The 22,441-nt window shown below is 44.3% G+C and overlaps 1 protein-coding gene across 1 annotated transcript in view; it reads left to right on the forward strand.

The window, feature by feature from the left end:
- The window catches only part of Gpdh1 (Glycerol-3-phosphate dehydrogenase 1), a 38,889-nt gene that overhangs the window by 4,398 nt on the left and 12,050 nt on the right, over positions 1 to 22,441 (forward strand). The window contains exons 4-8 of the mRNA XM_055071034.2: positions 2,073 to 2,214; positions 3,944 to 4,056; positions 8,010 to 8,240; positions 11,964 to 12,070; positions 13,366 to 13,458. Coding sequence (XP_054927009.1) covers positions 2,073 to 2,214; positions 3,944 to 4,056; positions 8,010 to 8,240; positions 11,964 to 12,070; positions 13,366 to 13,458 — 686 coding nt within the window. The remainder of the gene's footprint in view (positions 1 to 2,072; positions 2,215 to 3,943; positions 4,057 to 8,009; positions 8,241 to 11,963; positions 12,071 to 13,365; positions 13,459 to 22,441) is intronic.

Genomic DNA, 22,441 nt, shown 5'->3' on the forward strand with positions numbered 1-22,441 from the left:
TCACTATCACTGAATGGTGCCCATCTCTTTATTTTCTTCTGTTGCTTCCCTCTGGACCTAAAGTTCCTCAACAAACCAAAGTGATGTCATCCTTTGAACTTTGCCGGCCCCTTGCTGGCTCTCTGCCATTCTACCTTCCCCGTGCTGCCAGTTGTGCGCCTCCTCCTTCCTGTTGGGCTAGTGTCATCAGATGACACCGCGTGCTCTTGCGATTTTTGCTCAAAAGAAAAGCGCGCACTTCTTTAAAAGGCTCGCCGGCACCATTTTCGTTGCAGCTGCGTGCGTATGCATCGCCACGTGCCATACGTTGTGCGTATGTGGTGAGTGCACTGCCTGAAATGGCACGTCCTTAGGGCTCCTGCTGTTCGTGATGAGCTCCTATGCATGCACTTGTAGGAAATGATTTAGTAGAAGAAGCCTTTTGTTTTGCTCTGCGGACAAGGAGGTGCGTCGCGAAAATAATTTGTGGGCATTGTAGTGACTGCATAAACTTCGAACGGCCATGCCACGAACGGCCATGGTCTTGTGAGGTAAATAAGAAGCTTGAAAATCGCAGTGGATACTACAAGCTTTTCTACTGCATGCTCATCTCGTCGATGATACATCACTTGTGCATTTGTTTGTGGGGTGTGTTGTCATATTTTGTTTGTCTATTAGCTAAGTTACGCGCTGCAGTTTAGCAGAGTATATTTCCTTTATATTGATAATTTTAAACTTCACTTATACAAGGCTATCGTAATGCCGTGAGTAGTAACGAAGCATATGCAATTGAGGTATTGCACTACATTGACTTATTTTATTTTATTTTATTTATTTATTTATTTATTTATTTATTTATTTATTTATTTATTTATTTATTTATTTATTTGTACTGCAGCCTTACTATAGGGTTATAGGAGCAGTAGGAAAAAGTTGAAAATTGTCATAAATAAGGCAAACACAAGTAAAGAAAACACAGGTAAAACAAATGAGATATTCTATAACTGCTGGCTGCTACAAACGCCTATTTAATGGCAAGGAACGAACAGCACCAGACAGTGAATTGAACTTGAACAAAGGAATATGAGGCATACGCTATTTAATAAAGTTTCTATACAGGCAGTTCAGGAAGAGGTGTGCAGCATTGCACATGAGCACCAGTATAAAAGAAATCTCATCCTCCCAGGCATATGGGTGACATAACACAGCATTGCCGGTGCAAAGCTGTTTTTTACTCGACCAAAAGTGACTGTACAGCGAAACAGCACTACGAGTGTTACGAGGAATGATGCTTAAGTCAACCCACCACGGAGGGGTCGTGTCCACTGAGCTGTGAGGACCACAGCATTTTGTGCAAATAGCACACACTCACACAAAATATGGTGATTGCTGTAAAAAAATGAGGAATAACTAGCCAAGCGCACTTCTGCTCTCGCGTAACGTGATCTTATTATCCGGAGTAACACATAGAGTATCTCTTTTGGGTGCCAAATTAAAGAACTGCAACTTTGACCTTTATTTTCTCTAGTAATCAACCTTATACCACAAAATTACCGAAAATAGAGTGTTGAAATAATACTTTACCGGTCTAAACTTATTTAGCGTTTCTTTAAGTGTCCCTTTGAAGTTGGCACGACTCTCACTTGAGAATCCTAGCAAGAGTAGAAAAAAAATCTCCTTCACAAAGGTACTTGCCATGGTTGCTTAGTGGCCATGGAGTTGGGCAGCTAGGCACGAAATCAGGGGATCAAATCCTGGCCACGGCGGCTGTATTTCGATGGCGACAAATGGGAAAACACCTGTGTTCTCCGAAGTCCCCTACTACGGTGTGCCTCATCATCAGACCGTGAATTTGGCACAAAAAAAACACAATTTTTAATTAATGTTAGAATTTCTGAATTTCAAGGGGAGCTCTTGATTAGCATTATGTGGACAATACCCCACTATTGGGCAAACTCGTTGCAGCGTTTATGTTCTTAACTATTCGCATTTTTTACAATGATAGATGTTAAATATCAATTGCTGTTTGTTCCTTTTTTCTTCTTATTCCTCATTTTATGCGTGTTTTTATTTTTTTCATTACTTTTTTCCAGGGCTTTGACATCGCACCTGGTGGCGGAATTGAACTGATATCTAATGTCATTAAGAAGCTGCTCAATATCGATGTGTGTGTTCTCATGGGAGCTAATCTGGCCAAGGAGGTTGTAGACGAGAAGTTCTGCGAGACAACGATCGGTGAGCATCAACTTGTGCAATGCGCAACTTTCCCAACCTTAGAATAGCACATTGACAGCTTGGAAATGTGTGTGTGTCAATGCTATTGCATGTCATTGTGAAATAGGGCTCAAAGGGCTTGCAATCAGTTGAGGTTGAGGTGAAGGACTTGGCATGCCAACCTCTTTTCCGACACCTGGTGTCGAAGCTAAATGCGGTGCATAAGCAAAAGGAAGGTCCTATGCTAAAAGATGCAATTTTTCTTTAGTTTATTTATTTATTCATTTATTCAGTTTACCCTACAGGTTCGGAGGAGCATTGGGTATGGGGGGTTACAGAAATGACAAATATTTAAGGCAAGAAAGGGAACTGCATAGTAGGAGAAACAAATAAGTTTGTACATTGGAAAAAACGGAACACTGGTAAACATTGGAAAAAATACATACAAAGTCAAGGGAATACAATGGAAAACAGTCGAAAAACGATACAAAGGCGAATACAATACAATGTCGTACAACATAGTCAAGCGAACATGTGAAGTTTCAAAAGTTCGCGAAATTTAGCAGGATCTTTTAATGAGACAATATTATTTGGAAGACTATTCCATAGTGCAATGGCGCGCGATAATGCAGAGTTATTGAGTGACTATGTGCGGCCAAAAGTGCACCTGAAACTGAGATGGTTATGAAGTCGAGTAGATGTGCGAGAAGTAATTTCAAGCGACAAGCGGTTGGACCATGAGTTCTAGTATTATTTATGAAAGAGTCTTAGAAGAGCAACAGAGCAGTGGGAATCGAAGTCCGGAAGGGGAACATCTCATTTAATTTAGGTAATGCTAGATTGACGTCTGTAATTAGAAGTTATAAAGCAGGCAGCACGATTTTGAATGGATTCCAATTTATCAGGTATTGTTGATGAGGAGACCAGATCAATGAAGCATATTCAAGTTGAGGGCTTACAAAAGTTTGGTAGGCCTATTGATGGATCGTAGATGGCGAAAGGTGCAGATGACGACGTAAAAACCCTAAAGTTCTGTTAGCTTTAGCGCATATCTTCTCGATGTGAAAGCTCCAGGCAAGATTAGTACAAAAATAAATGCCAAGATATTTGTAAGTAGAGTCACGAGAAACTTCCGACGAGCAGATTTTGCAAGGAAACTTAGGATAAGATTTCATACGAGTCAAGGAAAGAACACTAAGAAATGCACTGTATTTAGCTACTGATGAGTTATTTCATTGCCTCTTTTTGTTTTCTTCTAAGGAGCAGCTATCGATCCTACAATGGTGGTATACATAGCTTAAATTAATTCAGCTTGAATCTTTCTTCATGAAGCCATGCTTCACTTGGCACTCCTCTGATCTGGATTATTTAAGGGATAATATAAGTAATTATATTTTATGCACTTGATAAATTGAGGCTTCAAGCCATACCTTTGAATCAGATGTACGCATTGCAGTAAAGAAAGATTAGACACAAGATTACATGTCATTATGCTCTTAGTTCGGATGAAGGCAAAGCTGCTTACAGAGCAAAGATAAAGTGATTATGGTTTGAACTTTTGCACATTTATAATTGAGGTCTCATTTCTTGGGGACTTCTTTTGCTGGGTACCTTGCTCCAATTACATGGCTCAAAGTAATTAATTAAATAATAAATACTTAATTAAATAATTGGAACTCTGTGTGACTAGTAATGACGAGTTTTGAGCTTATTGCAACAATTTGTAAACGGGCCATTTCATGTTTTTCAGGCTGCAAGGACCCTCACAGTGGTCTTCTTCTGAAGAACCTTATTCAGACAGAGTACTTTAGGGTCACGGTGGTGGATGACATTCCAACTATTGAAATCTGTGGTGCCCTCAAGGTACGTGCCTGTCATTCTGGTCATGTGCTGATCTACAGATCATAGAGCAGGGTAGAAAGAAAAGCCAGATTGCCTAATAGAAACTATTCTGCTAATGTCTTAGTAAACGTGGACTCATTGTCTGATACATCGGTGGCATTGAAAATTAGCACTGACAGTGTGTTGTGATATTCATCCACTGGTAAAAGTAGACATAGCATTCTTGAGGACCTGAGTTTTCCGGACCGGGAAGGATATGTAACTGGGTCTATAGCTAGAATATTAGTGAAGCAAAGCAAAGGAAAATGCATGTTGAAGGGTATACAGTCGCCGACCGTTTATTTGAACCTCACGGGGACTGCGGAAATGTCCGAATAAACAGGTGTCCGAAAAAGCAGATTAAGAAAAAAAAATGAAATCCTTTATTTCCACGCACTTATTCGACTCGGCAGTAGTAGGCTTGAAGAAATTGTGAATGCGCCGGTGCACGCTGTTCCGTTTACGCGGAATCAAGTAAGTCTGAATCTCGGAGGGATCGTACGGTCACTATAGGCGGCTAAAAGCAGTCACTGCTTGTACATGCTCCGCGTGCGACGGCAGCGTAGCACATGGTGCGTCATCTTCCGACTCAGTCGTACGGTGGTGCAGCAGAAACCTGACAAATGATCTCGCCGTCGTCGAGTTCTGCGCATGTCAGTACAGCAGTGTCAGCACCTGTGAAACTGTCAAATGAGACTGTGTCCGGAATTGCAATGCAACCACTGCGCAGGTCTCGGCAGAACGTGTTCCACGTCAGTAGGGAGCACATCGGAAGGCGACAAACCTTAGGCCTCCCGGCACCCGCTTGCCGGCATTCCCCAGCGCAGTCTGCGCAGGCACTGTCGCCGCCATTAGACACTTGACGCGATGTTTCCGTATGCCGCGTTGGATTACCGGAACCTCGACACAGCACACACGCACCCATTTGGCGTGACCTAAAAAAAAGAAAAGTCCTTTAAGTACTGCTCACCTAATTCTTTCATACAGATGCACAACTTTCTTTCATTTGGAAAAAACAAAGAATTACTCCAATGCACTAAAGTTGCGATAAATAAAAAAATTCAGTTTTGCCCGAAAGGCGAATCATCGATTACGATAGCAAATTAGTAGACAGCTATATGAAAAGTAAGGATAGTAGTTTTATCAGCCGTGTGAACCTTTAAACATTCGCTTACTAGCTAAATTAACAAGCATGGTGCCATGCGCGCACAAGCAAACATGAACACGTCTCACTCAATGACCATGGAAACTCTTCATCAAAACACTGGAGCGAGGAAGCACGGTAGCAGGAGCGAGGGAATTGGCCTTTGTTCAGCCTCTTGCTTCAACACAAACTTATCGACGAGAACACAGCACGTTGCACTAAGATGCGTAGACTTGTCCCCGTTACAGATTGCTTTCAAGATAGGGGCCGCACAGCCACGCCGTATGTAGCAGCCGCCAGTGTAGAATTCCTCTCCTGTTTGTGCCGGTCCCGTACGCAATTTTCAGGAACTTCGAACGCCTGTGATGCGGCCCTATTTCCATCCGTCTCCGCACATGTCCTTTCCTTTTGATGCACATGCACTTTCCTTTTAATTGCAGCATCGTGATGAACTTGGCATGTCTTTGCAGTTGGCACTTCCATGCCAGACGCAGAGCAAACGCAGAAATCTGGAAGACTGACAGTGCACTAACCTAAGCCAAAGGAAGCATTGCCTAAGCACCCGTACTGCAGCACATAGAGAAAGCTACGGCAGCTAGGCTCGAAGCACGTACGAGGCGGCCATTTTGAAATGCCGATGGCGATACGGTAACGCAGATTTAGGGTCTTAGTTGATTCTAATGCGCACGCAATTTTTTAACCTGTTTTATCGGGAAAAAAGTGCCCGTTAGATTCTAGTAAATATGGTATCTTCTTTATCGAGTCTCTTATCTTTCCAAGAACATTTTTAGGTGGGAAAGCTGTATGGATGGAGTATCTTTTTTACATATGCACATGATTTAGAATCGGCACAATCGGGACTCATCACTTTCACTCACGATAGTGAAGTATCGACATGAAGGAAAGCAAAAATACATAGACACCTGAACTTTCTCTGGTTTAACATGAAGGAAAACCATGAAAAGCTGCAGTCATCCATACTTCCTCTGGTTCTTGACACCTACATGCAGATTAAGGCCAGAAATTGAACTTTTGTGCTATGCGACTTTGAAGCGGGCTGTTTCATGTTGTGTTACTTTGGAGTCCTTGCGCCATTTTAGGAACACCTGATTGTGCCTGTGGCTGAGCTTCCATGTTGCAGTACAACCTCTCTAGTAAACTTCTTTCTTGAACTACAGGAATAAGCTGAAATCGTATTATGCAAACAATGCTGAACATGCTGCTAGTGTCTTGGGGTCAGGCTTTAGCGAAATAACTGGGAAAACATATGTAGTGAGGTTATACCATATTTAGCAGCATCAAAATACGCTTGACTCTTCGCTCAACGAATTTCAGCTCGAAGTGACACTAAAGGGAAAATTATTTGAGCTACATTACTAAATCAGCTGCATCAGTCCAGTCTGCTAGGTGGGGGTTTGTATCCCACTCCTGACACAGTTCTCTTGTTTTACCCGTGGCAGTGGCTATGGCATTATTCTGCTAAGCACGGGGTCGCAGGTATGATTCCCAGCTGTGGCCGCTGCATTTTGATGGGAGCAAAACGCAAAACCGCTTATGTACTTAGATGTAAGCGCATATTAACAAACCCCAGCTGGTAAAAATTAATCTGGAGTTCTCCACTATAGTATGCCTCGTATTCATGTCGTGGTTTTGGCATGTAAAAGCCCAGAATTTATTTATTAAGAGATGCAAAATACGGCGGGTGACAACGTTGCCTTTATGTTGCCTGCACCAGTTCTCCTTGACGTCACACATTTTGATAGTGTCTGCTCAGGCCTAGTGAGTATTTCATTGGTAAAAATGTACTGCGTCATATTTTAAAAGAGCCAAGGACTGAACTTCCCGAAGTCTCAACATATTTCTCCTTAGTCACAACAGCCGAAATATGAGCAAATACTTTAGATCTGTGATGTCACACTTACACACCAACACTGGTGTTGCAGCGCACAGTAGAAAAAAATGTTACTTTGACATCCATTCTTCTGATAATCAACCTTATATTCTATGACATTAACAAAAGTATACTGTAATATACCGAGAGATAGTGCACCTAAAACCCAGTACACAATGGGTGAAAAGTGAGGGTGGACAAACTTTCGGTCAACTTTTAAGAAAAATTTCAACTTTTCATGAAGAAAAGTTGGAAAAAAAAAAGAAGAACATTGTAGGCAAAGGCTGGGAAGGTTTGCTTATATGCCCATGTTCAGTATTCTCAAAACTTTGAAAGGAACGGTTACCATCAATGGCAAACTATGTTGATAACCTCGTTACGCACATGGTCAGGCGTGGTCGGCAGGGAAATGGAAGGGGGATCCATCGATGTCACTCATTCGTGGAGCTCGCTGTCTTCAGACCCATCAGGGGAACTTGAATAGTCGGGTCACAACTTCCTTGGACAGGGATGCCTAAGCCTTGGGCACGGAAGTTCACGACGTCTTGCCAAGGTCACCGTGGCAGCAAAGGGGGATGGATCAAAGATAACTGGCCTTTCCAGTCGGCACTGTTCATTACCACCGGCAGTAGCTAACCGACCCCGTTTTTGTCGTGGTCACCATTGGTGGCAGCGGCAGCGATGCCATCCTTCCAAGAAAGTGGGATTACAATAAGTCAACTATTTTTCGGTGTTTTGATAAAGATAGCAGATCATACCAAAAATAGGCGTGGGTTTTCTTTTGGAAGATGGACATTTCTCTGGATATTACGGTAGTTTTGAAAGAAGGCTCTATCAGTCTAAACTGACTTAGTGTTTTTTGTTACTTTACACCATCCGCATATTGCTCTTGCTGCACAGAACATTGTTGCCTGTGGGGCCGGCTTTGTGGATGGCCTTGGCTATGGCGACAACACCAAGGCGGCAGTGATTCGGCTAGGGCTGAAGGAAATGATTGCCTTTGCTGACTACTTCTACCCGGGCGGCAAGCTGAGTACGTTCTTTGAGAGCTGTGGCATTGCTGACCTCGTCACAACCTGCTATGGTGGCCGCAACCGCAAGGTTGCCGAGGCTTTCGTCACTTCCAATAAGGTGGGTGGACAGTTTAGTTACTGTCTTCGCAGTAATTTATATTTAGATTACTATTTAAATTACTATTTTGGCAGGTGCTGAGAATGTGCGAAGGGTGATTTTTGCTTGGTTTTGAGTCATGTGGCAACACCTATGGACAAAGCGCAGCTTCGCTCTACGTCTGTCGTGCTGACTTGACTGCTTACTGCGTGTGAAACATGTGATGTGGTGCTGTTCATACTGCTTGGTTTCCTGCTTTTAACGAGGAACTTCAGAGTAAAGCCAGAGTCCTTCCATGTTCTTTTCTGGTCATGAAACTGCTGCCTCAGTTTCATGAGCCAGCGCCTGCCGCTAAAGGTGTAACTGTGCATGAGAGGGCATGTGAACGCCGCTACTGCAGTAGTTGTGTGCGAGCATCCTCTGTATTCTAGCTTTCTAAATTTCTGCAACCACCGCTTTACTTTCACATAACCAGTTCTAACATTCCACATGCATCAATAACTGCCTGAGCGCGTCTTCTGCCATGAAATGAGCGCCCGGGGAAGAAAAATAGCCGCTCCAAACTTGCAGCTTGCAGTGGTCTGTTACGAAAAAGAAAAAAAAAACATTCTGGGAGTTTGCATGCCGAAACCACAATATCATTGAGGCATGCCATAGTGGTGGACTCCGGATTAATTTTGGTCACCAGGGGTCCATTTATGTGCACTTAAATTTAAATAAACGGGCGTTTTTGCACTTTGTCCCAATCAAGATGCGGCCGTCGTGGCCGGGCAGTCTCATTTCAGATTTCCTTCTTAGCGCCGTTTGTCTGAACGCTCAGATAGGTTCCGCTTTTTCATATTTGCCTAAAATTAAACACTGCGTGTTCGCCAGTGGTGCCACTTGTAAACAGAGGCAGACATCTGTGCTGTTGCACCCTCACTCACCCATAAGTAAGCGTGCACACTGCGTGGATGCAGGGATCACATTATCGATCCCTCTTGGACTTCATTAGATCCGCAAATATTTTTTCATTCATTTAATCATCCTTTTCCACCTCGATCCCATACCCCTGTATGCCCTGAGGCATTTACCCTCAAATTAAAAAAAATAATAATAAGCATCAACTCTGTTGCGCATAGCACCAGATTGTTCGCCGAGCACAGCTGTTCACTCTCTATTAAACTGCGAGCGGTATCTTATCAGGAGATCACAACCATGACATCGTTATTGCAAGGGCTGCTTCCATAATAATAACTTTGTTTAATGACAATGAAAAGGAAACTGAGCTGCTCCGTGTGCTTCAGATCTTTTGTCAAAGCGATACCATTTCTGAGCTATATTTAGGTAGGATAAATGTAACACAAACTTCACACCTAAATGTATTGGGCACGGCTGTTAGTATAGGATTAAGGCGAATGTGAAGCATTTAGAACTTGAAACAGTAGTTTAGAAGAGACAGTAAGCCCAGCACTCATTCACGTTGCTCGTGGTTTCGGCACAGGAATGACGAGACTAGGTGTTTTGGTTCTTAATCCGCAACTATTTGGAAGAGGTTAAAATATTCTAATCACTGGTCCTGATATTTTTGTCATGGTCGAAACATTTTTAAGAAAGTACAAATATATAGTTGAATCAGGAAAAAAAATAAAACGTGTTGGTGCGAGAACCGCATAAAAGCATGATCATTTTTTTATTATGCAAAATAAGTGGCATACAGGCAACACAAAAAAGTGTCTGGTCACGAATGCTCCACCATTCACAATGCAAGAAATTTGTTAAAAGTGTGACACTAATATAAGAAGCATAAATAAGGAATCAAAACATGGGAGAAATGCATTGGAGCGCAGGAAACACCAGTAAACTAATGGCAATAGGTAGAGAATGCATAGTTGATTGTTTCCATATACAAGGGAGGGCAAAGCGTAAGCATCTTGTAGCACATGGCAAATCAGCTTTTAAATGAACACAAGTAGCCACAGCACCAATAGTGCAGCTATTTCTCGCTCGGACAGTTTTTGAAAAATATAAATATCAGTGCTCTTCAATCATACCCGACGACTCAAGTGGTCGTTTGTATGTGGGTTGAACTGTCAGTGAACAAATCTGTATTGAAACATAGACCCATCTCTCTTACATCTCACTCATGCAAACGACTAAAGCGCATGATATACAAACAGTTTCTGGAGACAATGTTTTTATGTGATGCTCAACATCGCTTTCGACGTGGCTTCAGCATCATGACCAACTTAGTGAATTCATTCATGATATCATCCAGGCTCTAGAGACAGATGATCAAATTGACACACTATTTGTAGACTTATCAAAAGCATTTGCCTCTTGCACACTGCAAACTGTTCAGAAAGCTTCATCCTCAACAACCATGCATTAGTTAACTGGATTGCTACTTTTATTTCCAACCGATCTGAGTACGTATTCAACTCTTACCTAGCCTCCTTTTCCAGTGTGTGCAACATCATGCGTACCTAAAGGCTCAATCTTAGGTCTGCTTCTCTTCTTAATGTACATAAATGATTTACCACGTTACGTTCCTATTAAAATTCACTTGTACATCAGTGATTGTGTTCTGTGCCATACTATCAGACCTCCTAATGACCATGACATCCTTGACAATTTCCATCATTCCGCTCATGGTGTATGACTTCGCAGACACAAATTAACTTCCCTAAAACAGTTTGCATGCCATTTAATAACTAGGCGCTCATTTAATGGTTCTCCACTAAAAACTTTGTCACAATATAAACATCTTGGTCTTCTATTCTCGTAGAATTTATCTTGGTCTCATCACATTGAACAAATGTGCAACTATGCGTTAGAAAAGCTGGGTTATCTGCAATGTCTCCCGTGTTCGGCCCCTTTTAACACAAGGCTCCTCACTTGTGAAACCCTAGTTCATCCAGGGCTCAAGTACAGCTCAATGATATGGAACTCGTATAAAAGAAATCTGATACAGTATAACCCGGTTATATCGAACTTACAAATAAACGCTTATCAGTTCGATATAGGGCATAATTCTATGTAAGCCTGCTAAAGAATTGGACATCATAAAAACACATCTTCATAAGACATGACGCATTAAGAACGCAGGACGAAGAATGTAAACGCATTGCCGATCTGTCAGCGGATAAATGTAAAAGCACGCAGAGGGAAGCAACTCCACCGCTTTGGTGCCAGTCTTAGGTGGCAGAGGTAATTAGCACCATCCCTCAAGCTGATAGGAAAGCAAATCTGCTTCCCTCCCACCTCTCCTTGCAACTGCGCTCCCCTCATCCAGCCTCTCCCCTCGTGACTCCCTCACCTTCGATGGTCTCGGCACGTGCCCAACTCCGCGCCAGCTTAGCCCGCTCCCTGATGTTTCGTTTTCTGCCATTATCTGGAAGCGAATCTAGGCCGGCGTTAGCAGTTTCGTGGTCCTCACTCGCTGTGTGCTTGTGCATTGCGATATTTTACGACTCTCACTGTTCGTGCATTGTGCTATGGTGCACGAGCAATTCAAGAACAAGTCCTCCTTTTAATTCGAACTTCTTTTAATTCAAGCAAATTTTCGGGCCTCTTTGAGTTTGAATTGTCAAGATTCGACTGTATCACTGATCCTTGGAAACAACAAATGTTTCAACGTCACTACAGTAGTCTGCATTGTGAATGCAGAATTACATTCACTTTCTTGATCTTAAAGAGCCCGCTCTATTGTTGGGCTGATTTGAATACTGTAATAAACATGCCTGTTTCATTCTTGTTTTTCAGACCATCGAGGAGCTGGAAGCCCAGCTTCTTAATGGTCAGAAGCTCCAGGGGCCAGAAACAGCAGAGGAAGTTTATGTCCTGCTTCAAAGTAAGGACATGCTGGATAGGTAAGGAATACATAAAGAAGAGCGGCACTTTTGCATCCCGTTTTTCCTTTTAGCTATGATGCATGCAATTAAAGGGACCCTGAAACGATTTTGACGATACTGTGCAAACATACCGAGTCGTTAGAGCAGGCCCTTCTGATCATTAATTGACGCATCTAAGTGCTCCGCGTAAAGCGTGTAATTTAATATAAGGTCTTAAAAATGTTCATTGCTGCCGATCGCAGTACATCGCTCTGCTGAATTTTCAGCCACCCCTAACCATTCTACGTAAATTGCCCTAATGACGTTAGTAGGGCGAGCTATCCGATTAGCTACTCAGGGCGTGTCATCGATAATTTTTCCAATTTTACGATGAACAAATGTTGTTTGTAATAGTTGAAATGTTAGTTAATTTGTTTCTATAAAAAGAAAGTAACAGAAAGAGAATGCACAAGGCCAATTTCTCACTACACTTCAGCACTTCGTCGGAGCGAGGAAAGAGACCCGCGGCACTTTTCTTTCGTCCGCCGTTCCATACCACGCTTCGCGAGGGTCGTCGTGTAACGTGGGTCAGGCGTAAAATTGCATCAGATAACCGGGGTATTTAATGCATTGCTTCTATGGGGACTTCGCGGGGACTGCGCTAATCCGTCGTGAAACCTGGGTCATCGCAAAACCGGGGTACGTATAACCGGGGCTCCACTGTTCAGAGTTATGAAGGCACACGGCCGACGTGTGCACCAAATCAAAACGACACTGCTGTTTGCTGCAACCGCTGTGGACAAAACCAGGGCCGCTATCGACGCGATCATGTATGGCAACTACATAGTCATGAAGGCATACAGCCAATGCGGTGCTGTGCGCGGTGGTAAACACAAGAATAAAGGCTTTAGAGGCACAAGTAGGGATGAAGCATTCTGTTGTGCTGCCATTCATGTAGGATTTTCACTGATGACAGTGGCGATGCAGACTCTGCCGCTTCATTTCGGTGGACATTAACACCATTTTTGCTCTCTTGCATATCACATTTGCGGTGCACCGGTGCTTGCCAAGCTCCAAAAGTTGTCCGAATTAACCAATGTGTGGCCAGATACGTCTGAATTAACGAGAGCTTCGCTGCATTAAATAATGCATGTGCCTGCCGGCACCCAAAGAAGAGTCCAAATTATCCAACTTTCCAAATTAATGAGGGTCGAATTAACGAGGTTTTACTGTACCAGCTTGCTTACAATGTCTAAATTTGGGCTCATCTGTGTTCTTGCATCATTAAAGCCAACAGATTTTGCCCAACAACCTCAATCTTTGATCTGTTACAGGTTTCCACTCTTCGTGGCCATCCATCGAATATGCAAGCACGAAATACCACCCAGCGAAATGATCCAGTGTATCAAGAACCATCCCGAACACATGTAAATACCCTGCTACCCACATCCTCTCCTCCTTTTTCCTACTCTCCTGCGGCTCCTTCCTTCTCTTGCCTCCCTCTGTGCCATTCCGTTTCCTGAAAGCATCTGGTGACGCACCTGACCAGTGACTGGAGTGTGCAGGACGTGTACGTGCTCTGCAACAATATCTACAATGATCGCTGGATTAGGTCGTGTGAGCGAAATGGGTCGACTAGAATTTCACAGGAGAGGGCGATTACGGCTCGCCTATTTAGTGTCTCACTGTGCCTAGCATTACAGTATCATGTAGAACTCGTGCTTCGAATAATGACGACTACCCTGCGCATGTTATTTTTTGTTGCCCATCTGGGGTGACTGGCACTTATAGGAGGCATACCTGGAGCTACGCATTGGCACTTCTTGGAGTCATATGCAAGCTTTGTCTCTATAGACATTTAGCTGTGCTGAATAAGTGATAGTTGCTTTATTAGCTCAAGACTAGCTTTCAAAGTGTTAGTTGAAGGCAAGCAGCAATACTCATTTTATCAATGCAGCAAAAATATTACGTTCAAATTATTGTGTTATTTTTTATAGGTTTAGTATTTAGCCGTAGACATCTCTATGTCAGATGCTATTTTGTCCTCATTACAGAATAGTGATGCAGCTAAATGTAATTTAGTTGTTTTTCTTGTGTGTGTTTTTAATGCACAACTTGGACTGTATATGTTGTGCTGCTCACAAGACAGGATACACTGATTGAAGAGGTTCGCATGATAAAAGAAATTTATATAATGTTTGTATTGTGACGTTGTTAACTGCCACAAAGTGCCGTATAGTGTCTTTTTGCCTCTTGGCTTGTTTATCTTGAATCTGTCGTTATAATTTTGGCGCTCATTAAAAAAATCTCTGGATGCACACAATGCTTACTGTTCTTCCTTTCTTTCTGTATTTACACGACTCTCTTCTGCACTGTCCTCTTTTTCAGCCATTGTTCTCGCTCATTTAACACCTGAAATATGCCAGCCTCCACAGCAGGGGCCCTCAAATATGCTGTGCTGCTAACACAATATTAACTGTTTTGCTCTGGTGTCCTACACATCCAACTTCCAAGCATGGGTGGCGTAATTATGCCTGTCTCCCGGGAAGAAGCTTTTTCTTAATTTCCTGAAGACTGTGAAAGACTGGGAAATTATTTTTAGCCTTCATGTGGAAACCTGTGGTATCGTATGTATAGCGATGGTCATGGTGTTATGCAGCTGACACAAAGTTTGAGTTTCATTTCGAGCTATGGCATTTGTATGCCAAGGGGAACGGAATACAATAATATTTGGTGTTCTAATCTTTAAAGAACCTCAAAGTGTACACAGTTAGCCTGATATCCTTGCCACACATGTATGTATAGAAAGGGACAATAATAGCTTAATAGCTTAAAGGGACACTAAAGCGAAACAATAAATCAGTTTAGACTAATGAAGCATTGTTTGAGAACGCTGCAGGCAGTCATTTCAAAAAAATAGTTTGATTATTAGATGAGAAAATGAAGGTCCAAGTATCAGTATTTTAATTTTGCGCTGAAACCCCAGCGTCGGTACGTCAGCGTGACGTCAGGGATTCCAAAGTAGGTTTTCGCATTTGGGCCGCGTTGGCTGAGTAAAGGTTCCCAAAACTTGCCATGTTTAATATTTGGTTCCTTTAGAATGCTATGTAGTCAATCTGTACCGCTATATATAATTAGTAGGCCCTAGAAGCTGCCACCAAAATCCAAGACATCGCAGCCCCCAGGTGCGGGAACTTAAGTAGGTGTCGCCACCCGTATTTCGTTCTTGCGCATTTTCTGGCTTACCAAACGTTTTATCATTGTAAGAGTGGTGTTGTTGGTGTTGTAGAAGGGTAATTTACTGATGCAGAAGAAATCGTTTTTCACTTTAGTGTCCCTTTAAAGTTTCATGCCATTCAAGCAGTGCCACATGGGCATAGTTAATGGCCTTAAAGCTTAATGCTATTTGAGGTGTAGTGCAGTTTCACAACTCATTTGGCCATCAAATGTGTACTCTTGCTCCCAGTGTTAGCAGTTATGGCTGCAACGCCAGGTTGTCAACATTAATCTGAAGTATCTCACAACTGCGTGCCTCATAATCAGATCATGGCTTTGGCATGTGAAACCCCAGAATTAATTTTTTTTAAATTGATATTGTCTTGCATAAAGTGTTGTTGCACTTCAAGGGTGAACAATCAAGTCCTTTCTTAACATTGCTTCTGCATTCTCGGAGTCTGCCACTTCGACAGCATCCTGCCTTCTGGCCTCTTCTTGCACTTGTATTCCTTCTGGCCTCGATATTGCATAGTCATGTGGGCTTGAGGCTGTGGTGATGTGAATTTTGCAGAACCGCCATAGAATGATTCAGAGGCTCATTTTTTGCTATACAGTCATTGACAAGACCAGAATACAGGCTAGTTCCTTTCAAGAAAGCATGCCGCATCTGGCTTATGGCTGAGTTAATTTCAACAGACATGCATATTATTTGTACTTCACAGCCAAAGAACCTTCTGCCCCCCTTCCCTCAGACCAGCATGAGGAAGTTCATAGCATGTTTGTGCGTGAATAACGCAAAGGCAACACTTTGGATTAGAAAAAGGATGAGGCAGAATTGGCCAAGGTGGTTTGCTGCTGTATTCTTGACTTTCTTAACTTGAAATTGACTGTAGAAAGCAAATGGCCAGGATGCAAACATGCAAGTCTTCTCAAATCTGTTATGCTGTGCCACTGCTGCAGTTTCTTGCTGTGTGTTGATCATATCTGAAAAAATGGGTCTGGATTGATGCTTTCTTACTTTCAGGTCTAATCTACTGCAGAAGCATTCCATCATTATGTTTTTGTGCAATGATAATGATGCTTGTTAAACTAAAATTAAATTCTGGGGTTTTATGTGCTGAAAGCGTGATATGATTATGAGGTACACCATAGTGGGGGGCTCCGGATTAACTTTGACCACCTGGGGTTTTAACGAGCACCCAATGCACAGTAAACGAGCGTTTTTGCATTTCACCCTCATCAAAATGCAGCCGCCATGGCTGGGATTTGATCCCATGACCTCGTACTTAAGAGCATGACACCAAAGTCACTAAGCAACCACAGCGGGTTCCGATGCTTGTGGAGGAAAATGAAACTGCACCCTAAAGTGGCATCTGCACAGAAAATCTATCCTGCATATTGCCACTGACCCTGCAAAGTCCAAGTGTAAATATTTTTCTATTCGGAAGCAATGGAAGTGGTTACTCCATAACGGTCACTTTGGCCATAATAAGGGCCATTATGATTCAGCATAATAGAAACACATACTGGATGGCACAACTACAAAAATGCATTAAGAATATGTTCGTATATGGGGTTGAAATGTTATGCAAAATCTGTCACGAGATTATCCTGCTCACATCTCACTTGGCACATTAGTACAGTTAAACCTCGACATAATGAGGTAAGTAAAATCGGCAGTTTGCTTCATTATATTGTAATTAGACCCTTTAGGCAAATAAAGTACAGTCGGTGATAGATTTTTTTTGCACGGAAGAAGCCGCAAAATTTTCAGAATTATTTGGCAATCCGAAAAGGCAAATTTGAATAAGAAAAAAAAAATTTGTTGAATTTGAGAGTCAGTGATGAAAGATACGGGTTCATGCCATGTCGACGATGTCTCTACATTGGTAGTACAAAATGAAGCCAGCCATGCTTTCATGTCCACTCCACGCCTAGGGCTGATAGTGTCGCCCGTAATGGGACAACACTGCCATGAAAAGTGCCGGCAGCAGGAGTGAATGCTTCGTTTGCCTCTCGCTTCAATGCGGCTCGGAAACTCAAGATTACGCAACCTCCCTTCCTAAATGTGTAGGAAGACCGCACATGATGCCATGCCGTCTCGGCATGCCCACTGTTTGCTTAATCGGCAGATCACGGTGGAATAGACTAGGTGTCTGCACGAGGCTGCCGTGCCGTCGACTGTTTCGCTCGTGGTTTATGTATTTCTCGGCAGATGGCGCAGATCATTGGGGAGTCAACTGCAACAGCTGGCAAGGCATGCGGGGCTCCTTAAATGTGCGCGCACATAAGAGTCGCTAGTAAATTGCCTGCTAAATGCCTGTGTACCAGTCTAAGTGTCTGGCGAGCCTTTGGGAAGCAAGCTTAGGTATATCCTCCTAAATATCCAAGCTTTGTAGTGCTATCCAGATCTAAATGTGCTTTGCAACTCATGAGAGTCCACTACAGAGACGCTGTGTTTACTAGTGCTCAACTTCGGTTACAAATTTAAAACATTACGGCTATTGCCAAATGCAAAATCCGTGGAAATCGGTGTCTGACTGCAAGAGATTTGCATGTCAAGACTGTCTCTAGCCATGCAAGTCAAATAATTGAGCTCTCGCAGATGGAAGGTGATCTTTCTTCGTACACGTTTTTTTTCTCCTGCATTATTCATCAGAAGTAGATCGCTTGCTTTGCAACTCTGTATTTAAACAAAAATTACGGCCCCTGACGAACTTCAGGTAGTCACGTCTTTCAAAAATACTATTATGTTGCCGATTCTGCGTGTTTATTGTAAGCACATACGCACGCCAGGTAAACACTCTGGACTGTGCTTTTGAAATTTCATGTAAGACAGCCAGGGACACAGAAAAGGGACTTTTATTACTTCACACCATTGCACACATCATTAACACAGTATCACACATGCAAGCAGTTCTACAAACGCTGAAGGTTGTTTCCCATCCTAGACAAGCTTTGAAAGCTTCCTAAGTATCATGTAATCATGTTGTAATCATGTAATTCCTAAGACACCGCATTTTTGTTTTATAGGCAATCTTTGTTTACAAACCTGTGTCATCTTCATGGTTATATAATAGTGCAACAAATTTGCCATGATGTCGTCTTTGTGGTCCCTGCATGGGAAGGAGCATGTATGCTTTTACAGCATAGCCTCTACCGTCAATTCATATTCATTTCTGCATGTGGCATATTGCTGAAACTCTTTTTTTCAGCCACCTGCTGCAAAGAAAGAATGCTAATCTTTGGGTATGGGACCCCACCTCTCATATTACAATTCACTTCTCAAGTGTGCTCTCAGGCTGAGCATGGACCTCAGTCTCTTCTACGAGGCTCTGCCAGCACACTGAGCAGGTTGACCACTTGAGCAATTTCCTGTACATAAACCCAGCAGGGTAATAGACAATGCAATCAACTGCTTCTGGTACTGCACAGATCTCATCAAACTCCTTATCACACTCAATCTCAGTGGCAACCAAACCATCCATTTTGACGAAGACGAGTCACTTGTTTCTCGTCTGCCTGAAATGCAAGCTTCAGGTCGGCCAATGTGAGCACTGGCTTTTCAAGCTCGCTCTACCTCGCAATTCCCAAACTTTGGTGGCTTAATCAGACTGTACACTGAAAGCGTACAGTTGGAGAAGTATGGGAGAGGCCTTTGCCCTGCAGTGGGCGTAACCAGGCTGCTGCTGCTGCTGCTGATGATGATGATGATGATGACACTGAAAGTGTATTGTGCAGCTGAAGAAAAGTAGGCAAGGAGGGATGGTCATTGTGACCTCCTGTTTGGCAGATTGTCCCGAAAGAACGATCCAGTACATCTTGGTTAAATTTTCCAGTCAAGACATACTTAAGGGGGGACGCGGCCTTTGAAAACTAAAAAAAAATCACAAAAAAGTTGATTTTTCGAAAACCACATATTTGGGCAGTATGTCTTATAAACTACCATTTCTGTAAATAGCAACGTCTAATTCATCCGGAAACTATTTTAAATAAAGTTTATAACAAGTTGCGGCAGCCCTCGAGCGGCGAGCAAGCGCTCAAAATACCCCTACTTAGCGCGAACGCCATTTCTCCACTGCTCCCCCGAGTGTCACCATTTTGGTGTTTTGTTCGTGCATTCTTGTGCTTTTTTTTTTCCTGACCCTTGCGGCGGCAGCGGCACTGCAGGAGAGGCGTAAATCGCTCATGATTGGAGGGCTCGCAAGAGCTTTCAAGTTTCCGGCAGCTGAGATGCGAAGCTGAGATTGGGTGAGGCGTGCGCTCCTCAAGGACGCGGGGGGGCCAGCGAGTCCCATTGGCTGCCGCATGCGATGACGTAGTGGTCTTCTGCATAATGCATCCGGCCGTCGTCGGCTTCGGCTCTTCCATTGCCGGCGCCCTTTGTGTGTTCCGCTTGCCATCGGCTATCTTTGCAGCCGTTCGCATATTCTCCAAGTTTCTACCGTCTTTACGAGACCGTTGTTACATTTAGGCTGCTAATTGTTGTGCGGTCGGCCACAGTGCGCCCAAAGAAACTCAAGACGCTACATGCGTTCGGTGCAAGGAAGCGCTCTATGAAGCGCGCCCCCATGGCGAAGCTTGCCGCTCGCCCGCGCGCCCACGATGATCACACCGATGGTTCCTGTGGGGCAGCTTCTGCTTCATCTACACAAGAGCGTGATTGCGTCAACACTTCTAGCAACGTGACTCCTGTTCTACCGGCACAAGAATTTGTGACAAGTGTGCTTGGTGTTTTGTGCTCATCGACATCTCGTGCTCATCGACAGCGGCCTCCACATCCTCTCTTTCATCTGCCTCAGACAGTACGATCGTGTCATCCACTGTGCACTTGGAAACACGTTTCCTGACGTGTGAGGAGAAAGAGCGCGGTGGATAAAAAAACATGCTGCCGTGCAACGAGGACTTGGCGCTATGTCAGCGACAGAGTGAAAATTTCAAGCAATGGAGCGCAATCCTGAAGCTGCCACCGCTACGAATGAAGGCGAAAAATTTCTCCTGGTGCAAATGAATGCCCTACGCAAGGGACCCTGTGCCAGCGGTGCTTCGCGACTGGGATGAAGGTTCAAGGAGGCACCCAACTTGGACTTGCAACAAAGCTTGAGCTGCTATGTTTACATTGTGGAGTAGTTGCAAGCTCATGGAGTTATGCTCGTCAGGATGACTCAGTGGCCTTTGACGTGAACATAAGAGCCATTGTGGCAACAAAACAAATAGGGAAGGGACAAACAGCCCTCAATGACTTTTGGGCAGCGATGAACATGTCCCATCGTGGCCTGCATCATAAGACTTTTCAGAAGAACTTAAAGAAATTCAGAGAACCACAGACGCAGTGCATACACAAGTTCTATGCAGAATCTGCTTCTGCTGTGAAAACCACCTACAAGGAAATGGATCCACATTTCAGCAGGGATATCACAGTAAACTTTGATGGAACATGGCACAAGCGTGGCCACACATCCCATATTGGAGTTGGTGCAATAATTGAATATCATACGGGCCTCATCTTGGATGCCATTGTTTTATCGAACCAGTGCCTTGGTCGCCAAGTAGGGCCAGAGTCTGGAGACCCATGCTATGCAAGCTGGCAGGAGGATCATGTGTGCCAGAAAGACACTGACTGGGAGGATGGAAGTTGAGGCAGCTGTCATCCTTTCCTCACGTCCAGTGCCAAAGCACAACCTCCGTTAGACAATGCTCATGTCTGACGGAGATAGGGCCACCTTCTCTGCCCTTGTGTAAGAAAATGTTTATGGACTGGTCCCCATTTCGAAAGAGTAATGCCTGAACCATGTCCAGAAGAAGATGGGGACAGCACTGCCCAACCTTGTGCAGAAAAGTGACATATCTTTAGGAGGGAAGGACAGGCTGACAAAGGCCCTCATCGACAAGTTGACTGACTATTATGGCTGGGCCCTACGGAACAATTCCAACGATGTGGTTGCAATGCAGCATGCAGTGAGGCATCGTACCACCACGTGACATCAACGGACGAGAATCCTCACCACGACTTGTGTCCTGAGGGTGCAGAGACTCGTGGTGTCGCCATAACGTCGGCAAGGGGGATGGTGCGCCACCTCCGAAGCATCAGTACAATCTTCCAGGCTATTTTGCAGAAGCATTGCTACCTGTTTATGAGCGCTGTTGGAATCGCACCGCTGGCACGAGTTGTTGGGGCCTCGGTGCTGACGCCCGTTATTGCCAATGGGTCGCAGGCCCCAAGGGTAGCGTTGGCCTGGCGGCCTGGGGCACTGGAAGCATCCGAAGGTCCCGGCAAAGCAAGAGAAGACTGGTAACAGAACAACTTGTTTATTCTAACATAGCAAAAGAGCGGCCGGTCAGGTCGACCGAAGTGGAGAGACGGGAGAGCACGTAACTCAACAGTACAAATCGGAGCCTCTCCTGGCGTCCGGGGGCAGCTGCTCTTATACCCTCGGCGTCGCGGTCCAAAAGAGAAGGTCACGGGATGAAGGTCACGGGATGAAGGTCACGGGACGGCGGAGCATGACCCCACGACGGCGCGAACTGTCGAGCCGAGAGACCTGCTGAACCGAGTGTAGTGACGCATCGCCAACCTTCACTTGGGGAGCTCCGCTCCCCTGATGCCGCGCTTTGACAAGCGTGGGCACACACACACACACACACACGAAGACACGTGGCACTGAAACACGCCTGGACACGCTTGGCGGGTAGGCGTTGCGGCGGCGTCGGACGGGCCAAAATGTCCGCCGCTTTGAACAAAGCCCCGGCGTCCGTTGCATCCGCGCCGGCATTACCGCGCGTTGTAGGCGAAACGTAACAGACCGCCCCGCCGGGGGAAGGAGATCCCGAAGGTCAGGGGACTGCATCCGCTGTCCGGAGGGATGTCGCTCGATGATGCTCATAACCGAAGTTGGGCGTCCTTGGGCGTTTCTTGAGCGCAGCGCACCGAGAAGGCCTCGTTCTCACGTTCAGGTGCACACAGGACACTGCAAAGTGACTTCGGGAGAGTTGACATTTTTGTTCTCGTTTCCGGCAAGCGTTAGAACCACGCCAAAAGTCAACCGCTCAGTCAGCAAGCACGGCACAACCCTCACTAAGCCCTGCCAGGCTCTTTCCCCTTTTATACTGCTGCCTAGTTCCTTACAGTAGTTTAGCAGCACTCAGAACGCGTCCACAAATCGGAAAATTGCATTAGAAAGCACATCATCACTT

This window comes from Dermacentor andersoni, chromosome 5 (assembly GCF_023375885.2).
Source record: "Dermacentor andersoni chromosome 5, qqDerAnde1_hic_scaffold, whole genome shotgun sequence".
Taxonomy (NCBI): Eukaryota; Metazoa; Arthropoda; class Arachnida; order Ixodida; family Ixodidae; genus Dermacentor; species Dermacentor andersoni.